This window comes from Equus asinus, chromosome X, assembly GCF_041296235.1.
Source record: "Equus asinus isolate D_3611 breed Donkey chromosome X, EquAss-T2T_v2, whole genome shotgun sequence".
Lineage (NCBI taxonomy): Eukaryota > Metazoa > Chordata > Mammalia > Perissodactyla > Equidae > Equus > Equus asinus.
Window position 1 is genome coordinate 104,243,850 of NC_091820.1, and position 24,890 is coordinate 104,268,739.

Sequence of the window (24,890 nt, forward strand, 5' to 3'; positions counted from 1 at the left end):
AAAGTTTTCTAGATAAAAGGGTGAAGGGAGGCAGGTCCACACTGGCTGCATAAGAATCCTCAGAGAACCTTGTTGTCTTAGTCTGCTTGGGTAACCATAACAAAATGCTGTAGGCTGGGTGACTTAAACAACAGAAATTTGTTTTCTCATAATTCTGGAGGCCAGTAGTCCAAGATCAACAAGATAGGTTTCTGGTGAGAACTCTTCCTGGCTTGTAGATATGTGCCTTCTTGTTGTGTGCTCACGTGGCCTTTCCCTAGTGTGTGCATGCAGAAAGAGAGATATCTCTCTCACTCTCTTATTATAAGGCCACCAATCCTATTGGATTGGGCCCCACCTTTATGATTTTATGATCTCTATTAACCTTGATTTCCTCCTAAAAGCTCTATTTACAAATACAGTCACATTGGGGGTTAGGCTTTTAATGTATGAATTTTGAGGGGACATAATTTAGTTCATAGCACTTGGTAAAAATGAGAATTGTGGAGCCAGCTGAACTCCTAGAGATTCTGACCTGGTAGGTCTGGGGTAGATTCCATAAATGTGTGTTTTGAACAAGGAAACCATCTGATTTTAATGAAAAGCTAGGACTAGGAAGACAGTGGAAAATATCAGTAACATAAATGAATAGAGGGTGCTACAACAGGATGGCATGAGCTTTAAAGATATTGACAATTAATAGAGTGTTTTGGTCACCAATTCCAATGTGTGGGGGGGGGGAGGGTGATTTCTCCTCGCATGACCAAGCAATTCTCAGACAAGAGCAGGGTGTCCTACAATTCAACTCAATTCTGAGACTGTCTACTGATAGATAGCATCAGATTTCATAGGTTAAGTGTTCAGTCACATAAGACTGCCCTCCCCCACTGTAGACATCAATCACAAGTCTAGGTTGTCACCTGAGCTTCTGACCAATCCAACAACCTCCTCCTTAGGTTTGATTAATTTCCAAGAGCAGCTCATAGAACTCAAATAGACATTTTACTTACTGGATCACCAGTTTATTATAAAAGGATATAACTCAGGAACAGCCAGACGAATGAGATACATAGAGAAAGGTACAGGAAAAGGGTGCAGAGATTTTGTGTCCTCTCCAGCAGCACCACTCTCCCCAAATCTCCATGTGTTCACCAACCCAGAAATTCTCTGAATCCTGTCCTTTTGGGTTTTTATGGAGGACTCATTACATAGGTATGATTGATTAAACCACTGGCCATTGGAGATTGATTCAACCTCCAGCCTCTCTCCCCTCCCTGGAGGTGAGGGGGTGACACTGAATGTTCCAACCCTCTAATCACATCATTTGTTCTCCTGGCAACCAGCCCCCATCTTTAGGTGGTGTCCATAAGTCACCTCATTAACATAACAAAAGGCACCTTTATGAGTTTTCATCACTCAAGAAATTCCAAGGTTTTTAGGAGGTCTGTGCCAGAAATGAGGATGAAGATTAAATATACATATACATATTTATTTATTTATTTATTTATTTTTGGCACCTGAGCTAACATCTGTTGCCAATCTTTTTTTTTCTTCTTCTCCCCAAAGCCCCCCAGTACATAGTTGTATATTTTTGGTTGTAGGTCCCTCTGGCTGTGCTTTGTGGGACACTGCCTCAACATGGTGAAACCCTAGCTGCTGAAGCAGAGTGCACAAATGTAACCACTTGGCCATGGGGCTAGCCCCTAAATATATATTTATTATAAATATCAATATCACAACAATATAGTTGAGAAGTCAAAGCTGATACACAAAATAATGGGTGCATATTACATAAATGCCATTAGGTATTATTTTGGCTGGTACAAGCACTAGTGGTAGCAGGAAGAAGGGAGGATTGAGTGAACAAACAGAAGGAGATGAGAATGAGCATGGCACTATTCATGAGGACAGAGGCCTGTCTGTCTGACAGAAGATCTTTACACAGAGTAGGGAGAGATGGAGTTGGTGGATTAGAATGGGGCCAGATATAGACATAGAAGACGTGTAAAATCAGAGACATCATGGTAGGCTGATGGATCAGCATTTGTTGAGAAGATGGATTGGCACTTGTTGAAAAGACCACATGAAAGAAAAACAAGCTGCAGCCATATTGGGTTTCTGCTCTCACTCCTCTAATAAGCTGGTTGGCAGCTGCAACTCCCCAGACATCTTGGATGGAGTATGTGAAGGCAGAGAGCCATCTCCAAGTGAGGGACCACTCCTAAAGAGTGGTGGGGATAGGAATCTGGAACAAGACTAACTGATGATAACCTAAAATTTCAAGGATTAAGGGATCAGATATAGAAAAATAATCTTTCTAGAGGGAAAGGATAGGATGTAAGGATATAAGAAATGGTAAGATAAGATCAGTTTTATATATAATGCTCCACCCAGAATCAGGAACTTTTGAGGAGCTATCAGTGTCTGATTTCATATCTTGTGTTCCCCAAAATGCTTAGCACACAGCCTCATGCATCAATGATGTTCAACAAATTTCAGCAGAAATAAAATAATTATTTTTATTTAGCTTGATGTTTCATACAATGTTAAAACTCCTAGAGTAAAATTGACTGAATAAGAAACCATCACAAAATCAGTTATTGAGCATTGACTATGTGCAAAGCATTGCTAATGAGCTAGTAAAAATAAATCTTTAATCAGGAGTGCTGCAAGACCTTAACCAAAATAGGTCTTAGATGTTTAATATTGTATACCACTAGAGTACGCTGCATACCTTCACCTTCCTGAAAGATTAATAACAGCTATGATTTCAATTTTCAAGGGCAGATAGAATCAAGAGAGGCAATATTTCATAACGGTTAAGAGCACAGACTTGAGTCAGGCTGCCTGGGTTTAAATCTTTGCTGTGTCAATTATTTACAGTCTGACTTTGGTCAAGTTACATACCTTTTCTATGTCTTGTTTTAATCAATTATAAAATGTAATAATATAAATGTCACATTAGATCAGATGGACTTAGTAGATATATATAGAACATTCCATCCAAAAACTGCAGAATACATATTCTTTTCAAATGCACATGGAACATTCTCCAGGATAGATCACATATTAGGCCACAAAACAAGTCTCAATAAATTTAAGAAGATGGAAATAATACCAAGCATCTTTTCTGACCACAATTGTATGAAACTAGAAATCAACTCTCAGGAAGAAAATCAAAAAAGCCACAAATATGTGGAGATTAAACAAAATTCTACTGGACCACGATTGAGTCAATGAAGAAATCAAAGGAAAAATAAAAAAAAAATACCTGGATACAAACGAAAATGAAAATACAACATGCCAAAATTTATGGGTTCTAAGAGGGAAGTTTATAGCAATACAGGCCCACCTCAGCAAACAAGAAAAATCTCTAAAAAATCTAACAATGCACCTAAAGGAACTGGAAAAAAGGAGAACAAACAAAGCTCAAAATCATTAGAAGGAAGGAAAGAATAAAAATGTGAGCAGAAATAAATGAAATAGAGACTAAAAAACAATAGAAAAAAATCAATGAAACCAAGAGTTGGTTCTTTGAAAAGATAAACAAAATTGACAAACTTTTAGCTAGACTCACCAAGAAAAAAAGAGAGGTCAGCATCATGGTGGAGCGAGCGTTCCTGGTAATCTCTTGCTTCTACCATACCACAAAAAAGACATTCATTCTCCAACAGAAGATATCCAAACACAACACAAAAGATGTCTGAAAAACCCACGCAGCTGTATGATGGAGGACAGAGAGGCTGGATCCCCTCTCAGAGGAGGTGGAATGGGGCAGGAGAAAATTTCACTCCTTCCCAAAAAGACTGGGATATGGGACCATAGGCCGCCTCTGAGAGGGAAGTAATGGGGGAGGGTGGGGAATGTTCATTCGTGGGAACATCAAAGATCCTTGAGGGCCCTCACAGCCTAGGGGAAAGCCTCTACCAATGTGAAAGCTAACTTGGGGGTGACCTAATCAGGCCAACATGCGAAGAGAGCAGATAGTGAGGGCAGAGCGAGAAAACCCAGAGAGCATACAGAAGAAAGTGCCCCTCCTCCCCACATGCCCAGGGGAGGATCCAGTGCCTGGAATCTCAGAGGAACACAAAGGGCTCAGAATACACAGCTGTTGACCCCCACCCAGTGGCAATAGGTGGTAACTGCAACCAAATAATACCATGATGCTTAAAACAGAGCCACACCCTATAGCAGTATCAAAAATTCTATTAAATCTCCAGACCAGAGAGAAAATGACAAGTACCCAGAAATCAGTCCTGAGGACACCGAAATATATAATCTAAATGACAGAGAATTCAAAATAGCTATCATCAAAAACCTCAACAATTTAAAAGAGAGTTAAGAGAAACAATTCAACTAGTTCAGGAGCTACTTCACAAAAGAGATTGAAACTATAAAGAAGAATCAATTAGAAATATTGGAAATAAAAGACACAGCGTAAGAGATAAAACAAAATATGTATCCCCTAAATGCTTGAGTTGACATCATAGAGGAGAGAATCAGCAAAATCGAGGACAGACATGTTGAAATGCTCCAGATAGAGGAGGAGAGAGAATTAAGACTAAAAATAAAGTAAGAAAGTCTCTGAGAAATATGCAACACAATTAGGAAAAGCAACATAAGAATTGTAGGTATTAAAGAGGGAGAAGAGAAGGAGAATGGAGCAGAAAGCTTGTTCAAAGAAATAATAGCAGAGAATTTCCCAAACCTACGAAAGGAGATGTAAATCCATGTGGAAGAGGCTATCAGATCTCCTAAGTATGTCAATGTAAAATGACCAACTGCAAGGCCCATAGTAGTGAAACTGACAAAAGTGAATGACACAGAAAAATACTAAGGGCAGCAAGGCAGAAGAAAATAACCTACAAAGAACCCCTATCAAGCTTTCAGTGGATTTCTCTGCATAAACCTTACAGGCTAGGAGAGACTGGAATGACATATTCAAATCCCTGAAGGACAAAAACTTTCAGCCAAGAATTACTCTACCAGTGAAAATACCCTTCAGTTATGATGGAGAAATATAAACCTTTCCAGATAAACAAAAGCTAAGGGAGTTTGTAGCCACGAGACCTCCACTACAAGAAATCCTCAAAAAGGCCCTCATACCTGAAGGGGAAAAATGGGTTACAAAGCATGGAGCATTGAGATAAATAGTTAGACAAAATCAGAAAATTATAGCTATACATCAGAACAGGTTAGCAAATACTCAAGAATAGCACTAAAGATAAAGGGAAGGAAAAGATAATCTTTTCAAAAACAAAGGATAATCTTGTTTATCAAAACAAGTATAAACTTGTCATTTTAACCACAAACTAACAGCACAAGATGGACTAAGATGTGAGAAAAACGACTTAGGAGAGGAAGAGGAAAGGGACTGAATCGGTTTAGTCTAAGGAAATAAGAGGCCATCAGAAAATGGACTATCTTATCTATGAGATTTTGAATACAAACCTCATGGTAAGCACTAAAGAAAAAAGCAAAACAGAGACACAATTTAAAAAAATGGGCAAAAGATCTGAACAGACATTTCTCCAAAGAAGATATACAGATGTCCAACAGGCACGTGAAAAGATATTCAACATCATTAACTATCAGGAAAATGCAAATCAAATCTACAATGAGATATTACCTCTTGCCCATCTGAATGGCTATAATTAACAAGATAGTAAATAACAAGTGTTGGAGAGGACGTGGAGAAAAAAGAACTCTCATACACTGCTGGTTGGAGTGGAAACTGGTGCAGCCACTATGAAAAACAGTATGAAGATCCCTCAAAAAATTAAGAATAGATCTACCATATGATCCAGCTATCCCACTGCTGGGCATTTATCCAAAGAACTTGATAATGCAAAAGCATAAATATATCTGCACCCCTATGTTCATTGCAGCATTATTCACAATAGCCAAGACTTGGAAGCAACCTAGGTGCCCACCAAAAGATGAATGGATAAAGAAGATGTGGTATATATGCCCAATGGAATACTACTCTGCCATAAAAAACGATGAAATCCGGCCATTTGTGACAACATGGATGGACTTTGAGGGTATATGGTAAGATAAATAAGTCAGAGGGACTAAGTCAAATATGGTATGATCTCACTCATAAATAGAAGATAAAAACAACAACAAACACATAGAGACAGTTGTTGGATTGATAGTTACCAGAGGGGAAGGCGGGAGGGAGGAGGGCAAAAGGGGGGATTAGGCACACGTGTATGGTGATGGATTATAATTAGTCTTTGGGTGGTGAACACGATGTAATCTACACAGAAATCAAAATAGAATGATGTACATCTGAAATTTACATAATGTTATAAACCAACGTTACCACAATTCAAATTAATTAATTAATTTTTACAAAGGTAATAATAATAGTGTCTACCACCCAGGATGTTGTGAGCAATTCACAAATTAATGTAGGTAAAATGTTTCATTAGTTCCTGGTATATTGTAAGCTTTTGGTAAATGTTAGATACCAGTATTATTATTACTCAGCCTCTCTTAAACATCTTCTTTTACTGATGTTGGTTATTTACACCAGCTAAGTTGCACATAGCCCCTAAGCGACAGTCTTATTGACTATAAATATATATTTTTTATAGTTTTATGATAATCGCTACTATCCGTCTTGCTCAGCTGAGAGAAACACGGAGAAATTGCTACTTGCAGGCTTTGGGATCAGATTGCCTTGGTTCCAATCTAAGTTCTGCTTTATACTAACAGTGTGAGCCAGAAAAATTTATTTCAGCTCATTGAGGCTTGGATTTTCTCACTTGTGACTCAGGGATAATATTATATACCTCACAAGGTTGTTGTGAAACTTAATTGGGATAATGGGTGTAAAGTGGCACAGTGACTGGCACAAAGTGATCAACAACGGCGAAGTGGCACACACTGTAACTCTTGGGAGGGAGAGAAGTGGGACACTGAAACTCCCTCCTCACACTCAGAATGAGAGCTCTGGTGCAGATCAAGAATAAAATGGAGTTCTGGAGTCCACAGAGCCACACAATTAGACCACCCTGCTAGCGTGGAGTATAGGAAATATAAATAGAACTGGCCTAAGGCAATAAACCCTTGCTTTCTTTTGGCTTTCTTGGAGCCCTTCTTTTCTGCATAGTTTGCTCTTTTTATTCTTGATCCCAGAGGGCTGGTGCAATAAGACACCACTCCCCAGCTCTTGGAAATTTGAGCAGGACCAAGGTGCAGCCCAGGTGAAAGGAGACAGAGAGAGGGTAGCTTAGCACATCTAGGTCTTATGAAAAAAAAAAAAAAAGAGGGATAGTGAGAGAGAGGGAGAAAGGGAGAACACTTTTTCCTATGTCTTTGTCCTCACTTACTTCCCCCTTTTAGGCCAAGTTCTACGATCCAGTGAAGAAAGATATGGTGTGGGCCGTGGAGAAAAGGACCAAAGAACATCCTCAGCATCTTGCTGAGCTTGCCTTCTTGTATGGGTCCCACACTGGACGGGAAAAAAGAGTCCTTGGTAGCATACATGGTCCAATCCATGACCGAATAAAGAGTGTTCCCTCAGTGTTATTTATCTCCTGAATACTGAAGAGGTTTTTTAAAATGGTTGCAAATTTATTGAAACTCCTCCCATCGAGAAGTGAAGTATGCATTCCCTCTCTCTGAATTAAGTTGGTCTTGTGACTGCTTCAACCGATACAATATGGCAGAAGCAACACTATATTGCTTCTGATGTTAAGTCATAAAAAGCCATGCAGCTTCCACCTGGTTCTTTTAGGATAATTGCCCTGAGGGAAGCAAGTTGCCCCATAAACAGTTCAATAACTCTGAGACTGCCACATGTAAGAAGCCACACGTAAGTGCTCCAGGCAACAATCTCAGCTACTCCAGTCTTCCAGCCATTCCCACCAAGGCACTAGATGTGAAAGTGAAACCATTTTGGATCCTCCAGACTATCTCATCCATCACCTAAGTACCTCAAGTGACACCACAAGGAGCAAAACAATCACCCAGCCAATCTCTGACTGAATTCCTGAACCACAGAATCCATGAGCATAATAAAATTGTTCTTGTGCCCCTAAGCTTGGGATAGTTTATTATGCAGCAATTGTCACTGGAACTGGTACTTAGCTAGGGTCTGCAGATGGCTAGTTGAGGTTTGAAAGACCCAAGATACCCGACTCAAATCTCTCTTTTCCTGTGGAACATGGCCCTGGCTTTGTGGTAATGCTTTTCTTCCACCTCATTTTAGCTCATTTTGAAAAATAAGGCCGTGGCCAAACACTATGTGGTGACAGGATAGAAGAGCAGAAAGAGAAAAATAACTGCTGGGGGTAAAATTAGTGCTTCTTAGGTGATTTTGTGAGAAGGAAGTGCCGGTGGACTGGGATCAGCTTCTGAAGCTGTCCCTAGCTCTCCTTACCCTGAGAATTTACCTCTGTCTCCTCCAGCTCCAGGGGGACAGCCACGGATATTGGTTCCTTCCCACCATCAGCACAGCTGCCTTCTCTTGTTGCTTCATGTAGACTCATTCTGAAAAACTAAGAGATAGTAATAACCATGACCATCCCAGCTCAGAATTTTTGAAGGCCAGTGAGATTGGGGCAAACTGAATGGAGGGGTTGGAGATGGTCAGGGAAGCCAATGCCTTACCAGCTGAGTTTTCAGTCATAAACTTTGCTAATCTGAAGGAAGTCGAGGTGTTTCCAAGGAAGCATCCAATGTCAGGTGTCCACTGTTAATTAGATCCTAGAATTTTGGGGCATAAAGACCCTTGGAGGTCTTGTAGTTCAATTCTCTCATTATACCCATGAGAAAACAAGCTCATAAAGGGGAAGTGATTTGGATAAATTTATTAAATGAGTAAGTTGCAGAAGCAGGAAGAGAAACCTGGTTTTCTAAGTCCTAATCCAGAGTTATTCTCAACATACTCTACATCAATGCCTCACAAAATTTAAAGTTCACACAAATCACTTGGGGAATCTTGTTTAACTTGAGATATGTCATGGGGGCTTGAGATTCTGCATTTGTAACAAGATCTCAGGTGATGCCTTGCTGCTGGTCCTTGGGCAACACCTTGAGTAGCAAGGCTATTGGGAAAAATTAGTCGAAGAAGTCAATAAATCCTTTTTCTTGAAGTGTAAGCATCACGGCCAGTATTCTGCCATTTGTGTCTTTTACCTCATGAGTAGACTATTTTTCATTTGCCATACCCTTATAATTCCCCCTCCTTTTGACCTTTCTGTAATTTGCCTTGGCATTAGCACCAGGAGATGATGAAGTAAACATGCACAAGAGAAAAGATAAGAAGAAATGTGACAGAATGGCTAAGTCAGTTTTGCTTCTTCTTTGTGGCTTTTTGAAAAAGATTTGTTGAAGGTGGAGGTAGAAATTGGTTTCCAAACAAATTTAGGGGTTATTTCTGGATTTCCTGTCCCCTGTATTCATGGAAAATCCAGAGCACGCAGTATGAATGTATAACAGTGTTCCCAGTTTTCTCGTGTGGTTTGTGGAAACTGGTCACATTGCTTTACAGCCACACCACATATATTTAAAGGCTATAGCTATGCAATGGGGTTTCAGTCCAAATGATTCAGAAAATTGCTTCAATCCTTTACTTTGTCAGTAGAGTTCTGGCTGGTACTTACAGAAGTAGTGGATGAAGAACAGGAAAACTTATGCCTTCTATTTATGCTAGCCAGGACCTTCAACTTAAGCAAGATTATTTTCCTTCCCAATTTTAGAAAATATAAGCTCATATTGAAGCTGGTTCTATGCCTTTCCAGCTCTGTGACCCTTGTGACCTTAGATAGTTCACTTCCCTCTCTGGAGCTCAGTTCCCTCATTTGTAAAATAAAGGACTGGACTATTTCTAAAGTTCTTATATTCCAATTACCATCTCCAGGCCTGGATAGTGGTCACTTATGAACAAGCCATGAAAACATATGCTTCAAACTTGTCCTCCAGGTACTCTTATTTCCTAACGTGGAAAAGAGACACACATATTAGAAAGATTTTTCAGCCACAAAGATTGAAACAATGCCTTCTCAGGTTATCCCTTAGTTACCCAGAAAAATAAATTAACCAAATCCCTTCTCTCAGCCACCAAGAGTTCTGGTAACCTGAGGCTTCCCTCTGATAAGCTTTTCTGCTTGTGTCGTTTATGCTTGCTGGTGACAAGAAGCAGGACAATGGGTAGCACTGGGAGAAGCTGAGGTCTGGACTCAGTGAGCTGCCGGGCAGGCTGACAATCATCTTGGTAGTTGTCAGAAATGGCCTTGGGTCATATATGCAATATGAGGGATGCCAGGGAATGTTTAGCTGTTTTTTCAAAGGAGACTTGGATTTAAATTCATTTGTCACCATTTTAGAAAGAGAGCAGAAGAGAGAGAAATGTCAGGCTAAGGTTGACTCCCTTACTGTGTAACTTAGACCTTCAGGAATCCCCTTGGTGAACCAGTACTGTGCCTTCCTCGTGCATGCAGGCACTCAATGTTTTAAGAACTGACTTGAATGCCTCTGGCCTAAGAAGAAATGAAAAAGCAAAATTATGTAATAAAATATGGATTCATTCCAATCAAACTGTGTTATTTCTCTATAGGTCCTCACCCTGGAGTTAGACATTGCCTATTTAGTTTTGTTTCTTCTTCTTCTTCCTCTTCCTCTTCCTCTTCTTCTTCTTCTTCTTGTATCTGGTTTGCGTGAAAAATCAGAAAGACATAAGGTGCCAAATTATTTCACTGGGATCTAATTTTATATAAAGCGGGGTTTCTTAACCTTGGCATTATTGACACTTGGGGCTGGCTAATTCTTTGTTGCAGGAGGCTGTGCTGTGCATTGTAGGACGTTTAGCAGCATCCCTGGCCTCCGCCTATTAGATTCCAGTAACACCTTCCTCCCAGTTGTGACGGCCAAAAATGTCTCTAGACATGGGCAAATGTTCGCTAGGGGGCAAATCACCCCCTCCTTGTTCTAATTCGTCTGACCCCCATATACGGAACCTGCCTTTCAATTAGAGGTCATCAAAAAAGATTGCTGTGTGCACCTTGCAGCCTGCTAATGGGCTTCCTCCTCTGCCTGCAGATGTCCTTATCCATCAAGGAGCCTCTCCAAAGGTCCAGGTTACAAGGACAGAGATCTTTCATCTTAGCTTGACACTTTCATCTGCCACATCTTGTTCTCTCCTGCAAGTCCTCTGCAACAGTGACAAATAAATCACAACACAGACCTGAGGTCTGGTCTGTTCAAGAAAGCCATTGCATTTGCTTTGAGTTTTTGTTTCTGAGAGGCATTGGTGGCTCCTGTGGTTCAAATAGAGATAATAGACAAGGAAGGAAAGAAGGGAGGAAGGAGGGAAGAAAGGAAGGAACAAAGGAAGAAGGGAGGGAGGGAGGCTAAAAGAAACAAAAAAAGAGAGGGAGAGAGGGAAAAAAGACAGACAGATGGTATTTGGTCTATCCTTCCCATCTAAGGAAGTAGAAATTTGAGCCAGCTCAGGCAGAATTGGCCATGTAATGTTTTTAAATGTCCATATATGGAAATTTCACACTGCAGCGGGCCAATACTGCCAATTCTAGTCATGAATTTTCGATTCTGTTTGAGACAGTCTGTTTTCTGGGGTTATAAAAGGAGGGGCACTCCTTGATAAACTTCTTATTCCAGAGCATTGTAGGAAGGAAATGGAACTGAAAATAAGAGTTTTTAAGCAAGGCAGAGCAAACTGATTGCCCAGAAATTTAGGTTTTCAGCCTAGGTCTTCTTCTAACCAGCAGTGTAATCTCGGGCAAGTCATTCCTGTACGGCCGTATTTCTTTCATCTGGAAAATTAGATAACGTCAGAGTGGAAAATCTCTAAGTTCTCTTCTTCTAAGACAATACACCAAATATTTGGTTCTTAAAATGTGCTGAAGAGCACCTTGGAATTTGATTTCCAAGCAACTAATGATGCCATCTTGTGGCCAAAACAAGGTGTTCTTTTTTTCTAAAGATGAATTTCTCCTTCAGATAAGGCATCAATGGCGATTTGCATTCACTTAGCACATTTTCTATCTATCTATCTATCTATCTATCTATCTATCTATCTATCTATCTACCTACCTACCTACCTACCTAACTATCCATCTATCCATCGATCCATCCATCCATCCATCTTATTTTTATTTTTTTTTGAAGTATAACACTATTCATAAGGGTGATAAATTTTCACAAACTAAGCACATCTAGCACCCAGATCATGAAACAGAACATCACCAGATCCCAGAAGCCCCCTTGTGCCTATTTCCAGGCACTATCCTCACCCCACAAACACAATGAATTTCACAAATGTAATGTTGCGCAAAAGGAGCCAGATGCAAAAGTTACTACCTGCCCTCCCTCCAAGGGTTGCCACTATCTTGATTACTAATAGCATAAATTAGTTTTGCTTGATTTTGTATTTTATACAAATTGAATTATGCACTGTGTACTCTTTTGCATCTGGCTCCTTTTGCTCAACACTGTGCTTGTGAAATTCATCCATATTGTCACATGTAGTTGTAGACCATTCTCATTGCTATGGAGTATTCCTCAAGATCCTTTTAAAAATTATTCTGTAATTAAATAAATTTTTTAGTATAAAAGTAATGTTACCTCAATAAAAAGTGATGTTATATGCAAGGTAGAAAAGAAAAGTAAAACAAAAGTAGTTACTCATAATCCTCCACCCAGAGGCAACCTTCATTAATATTTTGGTGTATTTCATTTAGTATTGTTTCTATACATATTTTCAACATATTTAATATGGTTGTATGTAGAATTGTATATGTAAATTTTGTTAGCATAATACTATAATGTTAGCACTTCACTGTTATTAAAAGCCTTCATGGATGTCATTTTTAATAAATAGCATTCCTTTACTGTTAGGTATTTGTGGTGTTCAGTTTTTGTTTCCTTTTGTTTTGTTTTGTATTAACAAACACAATGAACATGCTTGACCACAAAATCTTTTCTGTTCTTCAGACGGTTTTCCTTGTAATAGAATATCAGATGTAGGATTACTGAGTCCAAGCCTTTAGAAACAGGAGACAGGTCCAGTTTGTGACTAGAATGCAGTGATAGGAGACTGAAGTAAGGAACTGGCACGTTCTGAGCCCCTAGTAGTACATGTACCAGACATCGTGCTAGTTGCTTTGCTGACATTCTCTCATTCAATTCTCACAAAAAACCTAAGAGGTCCATATAATTCTGGAGAGAGAAAGCTGAAGGCTCAGAGAGGTTAAATAACTTGTCCAAAGGCACACAAGGAGTAAAGTGGCAGAGCCAAGATTTGGACCCATGTCTGTCTGGCTACAAAGCTCGTGATCTTTCAACCTTACCATACTGCCCCCCAGAGTGCAATTTCAATAATGCAACTGAAATGCACCGTTTTCTCCAATTATCTTTTCCACAGGCCTGTCATAGTTCCTAATAAACTGCACATGTTATCTGAGCAGGGGAAAATTATACTTTTCTCAGCTTTTCAGTATCAGAGTGGTTTTGGTATTCTAGTGGGCCTAAGAGAAAGCAATTAGGCCCCAAGAGAGTGTGAACACTGTTTCTCACCGATGTTCATACTTCTTGAATTTCCTCTACAGTGAAAATGGAAGTTTCCTTTTTAAATTTTTTCCTTTCTATTAACGCATCTGAGTTCTCTCTTCCCTGCTCTACCCCTCTGACTTTTCTTCAACTTGAATGTTGTTGAAGTCAGCTGTTACACTACTGAAGTTTTCCTGTCTCTCCTTTCTGCAAAAACTAAAGCTTCATTGCTGGATTTTTGGACGTCCTTCTTATTTATTCCTAGTTACTTTCTAGTTTTCCTATTCCTCCATCCACATGCCAAGCCCGTCTCCCTTATTTTTCCCCTATCTCTTCTCCTTATTTCTCCTGCTGCTGCTACTACTACTACTACCATCACCACCACTAATAGAATCTTAGTTGATCTTCCAGGTTACTTGCAGTCACTGTGGGAAGCAGAGGGTAGAATCTTAACAGAATAAGAAGGGAAAGAAGACAAACATCTGTGCTTGGGGCCACAAGCAGCCAAGGCCTCAACTCAATGTACTTGCTGCATGTTAGGTAGGTGGCAGGCAGCTAGAGAGGAGCAAGAGCACTCTAAATGTCTACCACGAAGACAAATGCCAGCCTTTGCACTCTGGCTTAGGGCTAAGGCCTGAGGGAGATATCAGTATGTCCTGCCTTCTTCTGAATTACCCAACAAGTAGAGCCTTTCTCACAAAGCTATAATTCTCTTTCCGCCACTGGAAACCAAGCTAAAATTCCATGCAACACCCTCAACCTAATGCTGAAGTCTACGTCAAGTTTGGAGGACTGATGGACACAAGGCAGATGGACAACAAAACCTTATTAGTTTCAAAAATGGTGCAGGAATAATTAGATACCCATATGTAGAAATAAGCAATACCCTTATCTCATACCATATGCAAAAATTAACTCAAAATTGATCATTGATCTAAAGGTAGGAGCCAAAACTATAAAAGTCTTAGAAGAAAACATAGGAGTAAATCTTCATTACCTTGCGTTAGGTGAAGTTTTTGTACATATGATGACAAAGGGATAAGCGACAAAAGAAAAAGTAGAAAAATTGGACTTCATCAAAATTTAAAACTTTTGTATGCCAACGAATTACATAACCTAGATTAAAATGGATAAATTCCTAGAAACACACAAATTACCAAAACTGACTCAAGAATAAATGGAAAATATGAACAGACTTGTATCAATTAGAAAGATTGGATCAGTAATAAAAAATATCCCTCAACAAAGAAAAGTTCAGGACCAAGTGGCTTCACTGGTGAATTCTACCAAATACCTAAGGAAGAATGAACACCAATCCTTCTCAAACTCTTCCACAAAACAGAAGAGGAGGGAATACTTCCGAACTCATTCTATGAGGACAGTTTTCCCCTGATACTAAAGCCACACAAAGGCATCACAAGAAAAGAAAATTGCAGGCCAATATTCCCTATGAATATAGATTCAAACATTCTCAACAAAATACTAGCAAACCAAATTCATTAGCATATTAAAAGGACCAGAGCAAGTAAGATCTATCCCAGGAATGCGAGGGTGATTTAGCATAGGAAAATTAATCAGCGTAATACATCACATTAACAGAATGAAGGAATAGAATCACATCATGATTTCAATTAAAGCAGAAAAAGTTATTGATGGAATCCAACCACCCTTTCATGGTAAAAAACATTCAACAAAATAAGAATAGAAGGGAACTTCCTTAGCATGATAATGGGCATTTATGAAAAGCCCACAGCTAATATCATAATCATAAATGACTGAAAATATTTCTCTAAGATCAGGAATAAGACAAGGATGCCTGCTTTCGCTACTGCTATTCAAAATGGTGAATATACTAGAAGTTCTAATCAGATCAATTAGGCAAGAAAAGAAATAAAGGGCATCCAAATTGTAAAGGAAAAAGTAAAACTATTTTTATTTATAAATGACATGATCATATATGTATGTAAATATGTATTTCAAAAGAAGCCATAATAAAAATACTAGAATTTATAAACATATTCGCCAAAGTTACAGGGTACAAAAACAACAAACAAGAAATCTGTTGTGTTTCTATACATTAGCAATGAAAAATCTGAAAAGGAAGTTAAGAAAACATTTCTATTTATAATATCCTCCAAAAAAATAAAATACTTGGTAATAAATGTAACCAAGGAGGTAGAAGACTTGTACATGGAAAATTACAAAATGATGCTTGAAGAAATTAGAGAAGACCTAACAAAATGGAAAGACAGCCCATGTTCATGGCTTGAGAGACTTAATATTGAAAAGATGGCAATACCACCCAAAGTAATCTATAGATTCAATGCAATCTTTATCATAATTCCACTAGCCTTCTTTGTAGAGACAGAAAAGCAAATCCTTAAATTAATATGGAATTGCTAAGGGCCCTGAATAGCTAACATAATCTTGAAAAGAAAGAAGTTGGAGGACTCACACTTCCTGATTTATTCAGCCACTTAGAGGAATTAAGTACTGATAAACACTACAATATGGAAGAATGTCAAAAACATTCTAGTATGTGGAAGAAGCCAGACATAAAAGGTCACGTATTGCATGATTCCATTTATACGAAATATTCAAAATAGGTAAATCCATAGAGACAGAACATAGATTGGTGGTTTCCAGGGACTACAGAGAAAGAGGAACGGGAACAACTGTTTAACGGGTATAGGGCTTCCTTTTCAGACGATAAAAATGTTTCCGAAGTGGATAGAGGTGGTGGTTGTACAACATTTTAAGTGCACTGTGTGTTACTGAATTGTTCACTTTAAAGTGGATAATTTTATGTTATGTGACTTTCACCTCAATAAAAAAATTTACAACTTTCGTGCTTCAAAAGATACCATCAAAAAAATGAAGACAACCCACAATACTGGAGAAAACATTTGCAAATCATATATCTGATAAGGGACTTGTATCCAGAATAATTAACTTTTACAACTCAAGAATTTAAAGACAAATAACCCAATTAAAAATCCAATAGGCAAAGGATTTGAAAAGATATTTTTCCAAAGATATGGCAACGACCAACAAGGACATGAAAAGATGTTCAACATCACTAGTTACTAGAAAAATGCAAATCAAAACTACAATGAGATACCACTTTACACCACTAGGATGGCTATAATTTTTTTTAAATGGAAAATAAAAAGAGTTGGCAAGAATGTGGAGAAATTTGAACACTCATACATTGCTGGTAGAAGTGTAAAATGGTGCAGCCTCTTCAGAAAACAGTTTGGCAGTTCCTCAAAAAGCTAAACATAGAATTACCATATGATCCAACAATTTCACTCCTGGGAATATACGCAAGAGAAATGAAAATATATGTTTCCAAAAAACAGGTGTACATGAATGTTCATAGCAGTATTCTTCATGATAGCCAAAAAGTGAAAACAACCCAAATGTTTATTAACTGATAAGTGGATAAACAAAATGTGGTATATCCATAAACGTAATATTATTCGCCTTTTAAGGGACAGTTCAAATCTGTAAAACCTCTTTGGATTCTTCCCCACTCTGACTCCAAGGATCATTGAACACTCCTTCCTCTATGCACCTGCAGTACCCAATACAGGTATCTACAATGCTTTGCTATACTCCCTTATGAAAAGTGAACCCATCTACCACCACAAAGTTTGTTGTCTACATCACGTGACTTTATTATTCTATTGTCTTCATCAACATTACTATTCCAGAAAATTCTTGCCTAGAAAGATAAAAGTTACAAATAACCTTTAGTACACATTCCAGGAACTTACTGAGAGAACCATCAACTCCCCAACAGAATACATCAACCAATATTTCACACCCAAAGAGTCTTAGAACCCTCTCCTCAAATGCTCACCTGCTGGGTCTACCAATCTTAAACTGTTGTTTCATGATCCTTACCCAATCATAACTAAGTCCCCCTTCCCGTCGAAAGACCCGCCTTAAATAAGACTTCAAAACCTCATATATATCCTGATTTCACCCTCATCACTTATAAATGCTACTAAGGCTCTGTTGAGCTAGTGCTCCCCCTTACTATGGAGAGTATAAACTCAGCTTCGTCTCATCAACAAGTTGTTTTGGCGTATTTTGGAGGAACCAGAATTCCTCATTTGTTTACATATTTGTCTCTCTCTGCTAGATATTGTATCCTTGAGAGCGTGGACTATGTCTGCTTCTCTTTTAATTCTCCATATCTAGCACACCGCCTGAAATGTTGTAAGGATTTAAGAAAAATTTTGTTGAATGAATGAATGAAGGGCAAGTGAACCTGGAGGTTGCAAAAACACTTAGGAGGCTGTTGAAATAACACAGGCTAAAAAAGATGAAGGCTTAAATGAGGGGAATCTAAATGGAGAAGAGAGTGAAACAGATTTAGAAGGTAGAATTAAGGAGACCACATAACATATTTTATGCAGTGGATAAAGGAGAGGACAGAATTAATACTGACTTTGAGGTTTCTGTCTTGGGCGACTGGGTAGATGCCACCAATAACTCTTTTAATGTTGATTTTGAATTTCGGAGGAAGAGCAAGGTAATAAAGTTTATTTGGACATTTAAGTCAAACTCAATAGTATTTTTTTTTTTACTTCTATATTGCCATTCTGACTAGAGGGCCCTGAACTTAGAGTCTAGAAGTCTGGGTTATGGTCCTGGTTCGACTGATTTTAGGCACTTCCCTATTATGTCTGTGCTTTGCTCTCATCTTCAAAATGAGACTAAGTGATTTCCAGGTATTTCCACTCTAACTGTCTTGGATAGAATGATGATACGGATCAAGTCTCTTGTATGGTCTGAAGTAAAGATATACAAGAGAACAGCAGAGGGCATCATTATATAAAAGGTAAACAATAAAAAAAAGCAGTCTGAAGAATGGATAAGCTGTAATAGATCTTTAAAAACAATCTTATACTTGTATAATATTTTGTAAAATTAATAAGATAAATTTGCACATGGGTTTTTAAATATATGATTTGTCCTCACCATAATCATGTGATCTGCACAGGGAATAGATTATCCTATTTTATGGATGAGGAAAAAAGCTCTGAGAGGCTAGCAAGTTTTTCAGGCCCAAAAGGTAGTAAAAAGTAAGGATAAGACTAAAGCCAGATCTTTCAACTCATCTGTTCCAATTTACTGGCTTGAAAGTTGACTCAAAGGCAATAAAGATGCTTGGACCATAAAGAGGCTTTGAATGGTTTAGTTAAAACTAAAGATGTCAATGTCCTCTTTTTCTGTATGGTGAATAATCTGTATGCTATATACAGATGTACAAAAGATATGGCTTCCTGGGGCCAGCCTGGTGGCATAGTGGTTAAGTTCAAGCGCTCTGCTTCAGCAGCCTGGGCTTTGCAGGTTTGGATCCCAAATGCGGACCTATACACTGCTCATCAAACCACGTTGTGGTGGCATCCTATATACAAAACAGAGGAAGACTGGCACAGATGTTAGCTCAGGGCCAATCTTCCTCACACACACAATATATATATATATATTTTTTTTCCTTATTTACTGTAACTGGTCTAATCTTGTTCAGAAGCTCCCACACAAGTGGGATACAGGTAGTACAGGGGAAAGTTTACAGATTCTCCTAGAAATTGAAGTATGGATAGCCAGTTCTCAGTGCCATCCCTCTCTACTTGCTTCTGCTGGTCTTTGCTGCGAGATAGCTGGTCTGATCTTGTTTCTAGACTGGCATATATACTGCATGCAAGTGGTTCCATTTGCCCTTTAGACATGAAATAGCATCCACTGCTGCTGCCTGCTAATTACACCATTGCCTCTAGACATTGAGGTCCCCACTCTCAGTGGCTTTGTCCAACTTCCAGGCCTCTGTTGACCCTGTGATTCTAGGAGTATCTCCATGACCCTTCACTGGGGTACATCATAGGTGGATCAGTTTGGATCTTTCAAGAAGCAGATGCCAAGGTGTATAAGACATTTATTAGAGGAAATGCCTGTGAAGGACAAAGGGGAGGGAGGAGGAGTAAGCAGAGAGAGTCTTCAGACTCCAATGCAGGTCTGACCTCTGTGGAAGGAGAGAGGGAAAGGAGGCTTGGGTAGAAAGACTCTCAGATGGTAGCACAGTTCTAAGAAAGTTTTGGCCAGGTCAATGGGGACTCTCCAAGGCAAAGTTTACTCATTAGAGGAGTCCTGCATTCCTCAGGAATGGGACAGCTCTCGTACACCCATCATGCCCAATCATTGGCTAGGAGAAGCCTGGGAGGAGTGTGGCTTTGGTGCCAATGCGGTGTTGTATCCAGAGTGATATAAGCTGGGGCTTTCAATTATGCTTCCTGCAAGAGGTTCTCTTAAAGATCTGAGAAGAGCATTTGCACAGTTGCCACTATAAGGGAAACAAACAAAAGCACACAGACAACTAAATGTAGGACATAATGTCAGGTAGTGATAAGTGCCGGAAAAAAAATATAAATCAGAGTAAGGCCATCAAAAGTGACTTCTGCTTGGAGGGGGCAGGGGAGCTCCTATTTTAGGTAGCACGGTCACAGAATGCCTTTCTGAGAAGGTGACATTTTGGCAGAAGCCTAATTAAGGAAGGAAGTAAACCGTATGACAGTTTGAGAAAATCATTCCCAGTGGAGGGAATAGTAGTGAAAAGGCCCTGAGGCAGGAATGAGTTCAGTGGTTTGGAGGAACAGAAAGAAAACCAATACGTCTAGAGCAGAGTAAGCAAAGAAGGAAGTGGTGGGAGATATAGTCAGACATAAACAGCGGTCTCGTAGGCCATGGTAAGCAGTTTGGATTCTATTCTGTGGTGGGAAGTCATTAAAGTTTTTCGGTAGGGGAGTGATATGATCTATGTTTTTTTTTTTTTAAAGATTTTATTTTTTTCCTTTTTCTCCCCAAAGCCCCCCAGTACATAGTTGTATATTCTTTGTTGTGGGTCTTTCTAGTTGTGGCATGTGGGACGCTGCCTCAGCGTGGTTTGATGAGCAGTGCCATGTCCGCGCCCAGGATTCGAACCAACGAAACACTGGGCCGCCTGCAGCGGAGCGCGCGAACTTAACCACTTGGCCATGGGGCCAGCCCCTGATCTATGTTTTTTAATCATCACTCTGCTTTGTAGAGAATTGACTGAGGGTCATCTGAGTGGATGTCCAGTTGGCCGGGGAGTTAGGGAAGCCAGTTAGGAGGCTATTACAGTGGACCTGGCAAGAAGAGATGACTTGACTAAGATGGGAGTGGTGGAAATGAAAGGAGGCAGTTAGGTTTGTGATATGTTTTAAAGATGAAGCTGTCAGAACTTGCCAACGGATCCAATGAGGAGTAAGAGGTAAACCAATGATGATTCCCAGGTTTAGGGCTTAAAAACAGTTGGCGAGATCAGTAAGAAAGGGGGCAGGGTTTTTTGAGTGGTGAGGTGGAAATCAAAGGTCTGTGCTATACCTCTGTGAATATATTTACAAACATTGAATTATATACTTTAAATGAGTGAATTGTATGGTATGTGAATTATACTTGAATAAAGCTGTTACCAAAAAAAAGTCTGTGTTAGGCCTGTTAGATGCCTCTTAGTCATCCAGGGAACAGTCAGATACATGAATCTAAAGTTCAGGGGAAATGTTGGAGCTGGAGATATAAATTGGAGTCATCAGCATGTTGATGTCATTTGTTTTCTTATCTAATGCTGTGTTTAAAGACATCCCAAAACTTAGTAGCTTAAAACAACAGTGAATTATTATTTCTCGTGATTCTGTGGGTTTCTCATGACTCATGTGGCTGCAATTATCTGGGATCTCAGGGGCTGCTGGCACATCCATGTCCGAGTCGTTGGTGCTGACTGTTATCTGAGGCTCCTTAATTCTCCTCCGTGCGGCCTCTCTCTTGCCGCATGGTCACTTATCATTTACTCATGTAGCACAAACTTTAAGGACTGGGCCAGAATTTTCACATTCCAATTTCATCCACTCTGTGGGTCAAAACAAGTTACAAGGCCAGCCTAGATTCAAGGAGGAGGAGAAATAGACTCCACCTCCTCATAGGAGAGACAATGTGCACATGCAATGATGGGAGGAATTGTTGACCATCTTTGCAGATGATTCACCACAATATTTAAAGTCATGAGATTGGAATAGATGACTAAGAGAGTAAGTATAGATAGACATAGGTCTGAGGATTAAGGTCTTGGACTCTCCAATGATGAAGAGTAACCTGCAAAGGAGACTGAGAAATAGTGATCTCTGAGGTGTAGGAAAACTAGGAGATAGACCTAGGTTCAAATTCTGGTGTTACCTTGAATACCTACTAGACTCTGGGTAAGTTTCTTAACCTTGCTAAGCCTTAATGTTCTCATCCATAAAATAAAGATAATAATAGTATCTACTTTTCTATTCCTTTTATTATCACAAGGCAGAGAAAGAATAAATAAATAAATGAAAAAATAAAACTGTTCTTTGGATCAAACACAAGGAAGCCATTGGTGATTTTGGAAAGTGGCATAATGGGAGCAGAAGGGAAAATAGCTGAGGGATGAATTGGAGCTTCTTTCAGGAAGCTTATCTGTAAAGAAAAGAAAACGTAGGGGCTACAGTGGAACAAAGTGTCAACTTTGATTGAAGGCTTTTTTTTCTGGGAAAGATTTTCCCTAGCTAAAATCAGTTGCCAATCTTCCTCTCTCTCTCTTTTGTTTCCCTCCCCAAAGCCCCAGTCCATACTTGTATATTCTAGTTGCAGGTTCTTCTAGTTCTCCTATGTGAGCCACTGCCGCAGCATGGCTACTGACAGATGAGTGATGTGGTTCCACACCCAGGAGCCAAACTGGGCCACCAAAGTGGAGTACACCAAACTTTAACCACTAGGCCATGGGGGCTGGCTCTGATTGAAGTTTTTTTAAAAAAATAGTAGAAAAGAAGAAAATCTTGCCATTTGTGATGACATAAACCTTGAAGGCATTAAGCTAAGTGAAATGTCAGACAAAGACAAATACTGTATGATCTCACCCATATGTGGAATCTAAGAAAAGAAGCTCATAGATATAGAGAACAGCTTGGTGGTTGCCAGAGGTGCTGAGTGGAAGAGTGTGCAAAATGGGAGAAGGTGGTCAAAAGGTACAAACTTCCAGTTAAAAAGTAAATAAGCCCTGGGGATGTAATGTACAGCATGGTGAATATAGTTAATAATACTGTATTGCGTATTCAAAAGTTGCTAAGACAGTAGGTCTTAAAAGTTCTCATCACAGGAAAATAAAATTTGTAACTATATGTGGTGACGGATGTTACCTAGACATTGTGGTGATCATTTTGTAATATATGCAAATATCGAATCATTATGTTGTACATATGAAACTAACATAATGTTATATGTCAATTATACCTCAACTTAAAAAAAGATAGTAGATATTTGAATACGTTTAAAAGGCTGATGAGAAAGAGCTAGTGGAGAGGCAGTGGCTGAAAATACAAGAGACAGAAGGGATAAGAGATGGGACATGGTCCTCAGAGTATAAAACGGATGGGATGATTAAGTTTGGGCAGGAGGCAGGACTCCTCTTCTGCCAAATCAGGATGCAAAGAGGTAAAGGAGGAGTGCTGATACAGATAAACTTGTAAGCAGTATCTGTTTTCTTAGTGACTCAGAAAGGAGATGGTCTGTGATGAAGAGAGGCTGGCGGTGAGCAGAGACTAACAAAGACTCAAAGGTTGAAAGGGTGTGGAGAACGAAAGAGACTGATGACGAGGTGGGACAGATCAAAAGGTGATTCCATGTTGAAGATTCAGGTGAATTTGTAAATCATGTGGCACCAATGAGCATGCTGGTGTGGTTGTCTCTAGCAGAGGTCTACAGTCCTGGGGAAAAAGCAGAGATTACGGATATGGTGGCATGATCCAGGGTTGGGTTTTACAGGGCAGACACCCTGCTAATTTTAATGCTGCCTTTTGGAAAGACTGACAATGAAGTTAGTTAGGAGGTCTGTGCTGAGCTTAAATTTTTATTCTTCATAACAACCAGTGACCTAGAAATGTCCAGGAACTGAGGAAGAAGAAACTGAAAATTTCTGAGCACCTACCATTTACCAGGGCTACAGGATACATATGTGCATTTTCTCATTTAAACCTCACAACCACCATGAAAGGTAAATAGAATTATCCATCTTTTGGGGCCGGCCCCGTGGCTGAGTGGTTAAGTTCACGTGCTCCACTGTGGCAGGCCAGGATTTCGCTGGTTTGGATCCTAGGTGCAGACATGGCACCGCTCATCAAGCCACGCTGAGGTGGCATCCCACATGCCACAACTAGAAGGACCCACAACTCAGGATATACAGCTATGTACCGGGGGGCTTTGGGGAGAAAAAGGAAAAAGTGGAATCTTTAAAAAATAAAGAATTACGCTTCTTTTACACATAAAAATCATCAAGGCTCAGGGTGGCTAAGGAACTTGCCTGAGCCTGGTTTTCTTATTGTGCTTCTTTGGGAATGCAAAGGCAGACTGAATATTGATGGGGCAAAGTGTGCTTTGGGGTGTGATTAGCTTTATGACATTATTTTGAGACTCCACACATACTGTGTGTTTGGTGTTCCTCCGGGAAATAACAGAGAGGAGGCCAATCAGCAAGCCTCTCTCTGGCTGGGTGAGGGAAATGTGCTTATTTATAATTTCTTCTTTTAAGATACCAGTATTGCTGCTTGGAGACTCTATCTAGCCTTGCTCTCTTTTTCATTATATTTTCTTGCAGGAGATGATCTCTTCCTTCTGCCAGTCCTAGCCCAGAACCTGTCTTTTTAAACCTTATTCAATGGCTCCTCCAGTTCTCTTTATGGAATGGTCTCTCTTAAATTTCCCTTTGACTAGGGTCAGGATGTCACTCCTTATTATTATATCTTTATATCTGATTAATGATGTCACTGGTTCCTTTCCTTGCCAGCTTCCTGACTTAATTACAAAAGGTATCTCTCACATTTTAGAGATAGAGAAACCAAGACACAGTGTCAGCCATGACCAGGTCTCAGTTGTGCATGATCAAGCAACTGAAAAATCCTGAGTTAACTTCCTGCTGGAGCAGCCCTTCCATCTAAGTGCAGGAGTGAGAGTCAAGATAGGTTACCAGCTGTATCGGCCCGCAGTAATCAATTAGAATGAACAGGAATAGGGTCCTCAAAGCCCCTTGTTGAGCCAGGCCTCAACCCTTTAGTTGCTGGATCATGGAGAGTATAGTGCAGGGCAGGAGGGGATGGGCCAGCCAGGGGGATGAGTGGGGGTCTTAGAGGAGTAGCTACTTACCCATCAGTATGAAAAGATTTCACAACTGGAAGAATCTCATTGGAACAGACCTGCCTTAGTGGCTATAAATACTATCTAGGTGTGTTTATGGTCATAAATGCTGCCTGGGGGTGTTTATGGTCAGAAGGCACGCAGGTTAATAC

The 24,890-nt window shown here is 39.6% G+C and overlaps 1 protein-coding gene across 3 annotated transcripts in view; it reads right to left on the reverse strand.

Annotated features, from left to right (window-relative positions):
- Positions 1 to 24,890, reverse strand: part of DCX (doublecortin) — a 363,420-nt gene that overhangs the window by 150,292 nt on the left and 188,238 nt on the right. The window contains exons 5-10 of one of the 3 annotated variants that reach the window (XM_070503022.1): positions 10,994 to 11,143; positions 10,558 to 10,640; positions 10,369 to 10,472; positions 9,845 to 9,928; positions 8,602 to 8,697; positions 8,385 to 8,489 (exon numbers count right to left, since the gene is read on the reverse strand). In XM_070503022.1, the coding sequence (XP_070359123.1) occupies positions 8,385 to 8,470 (86 nt within the window). In that variant the 5' untranslated portion in view covers positions 8,471 to 8,489; positions 8,602 to 8,697; positions 9,845 to 9,928; ... (1 more) ...; positions 10,558 to 10,640; positions 10,994 to 11,143. Of the gene's footprint in view, positions 1 to 8,371; positions 10,473 to 10,557; positions 10,641 to 10,993; positions 11,144 to 24,890 lie in introns of those variants that run through there. The other 2 variants (XM_070503023.1, XM_070503024.1) reach the window with 2 other exon arrangements.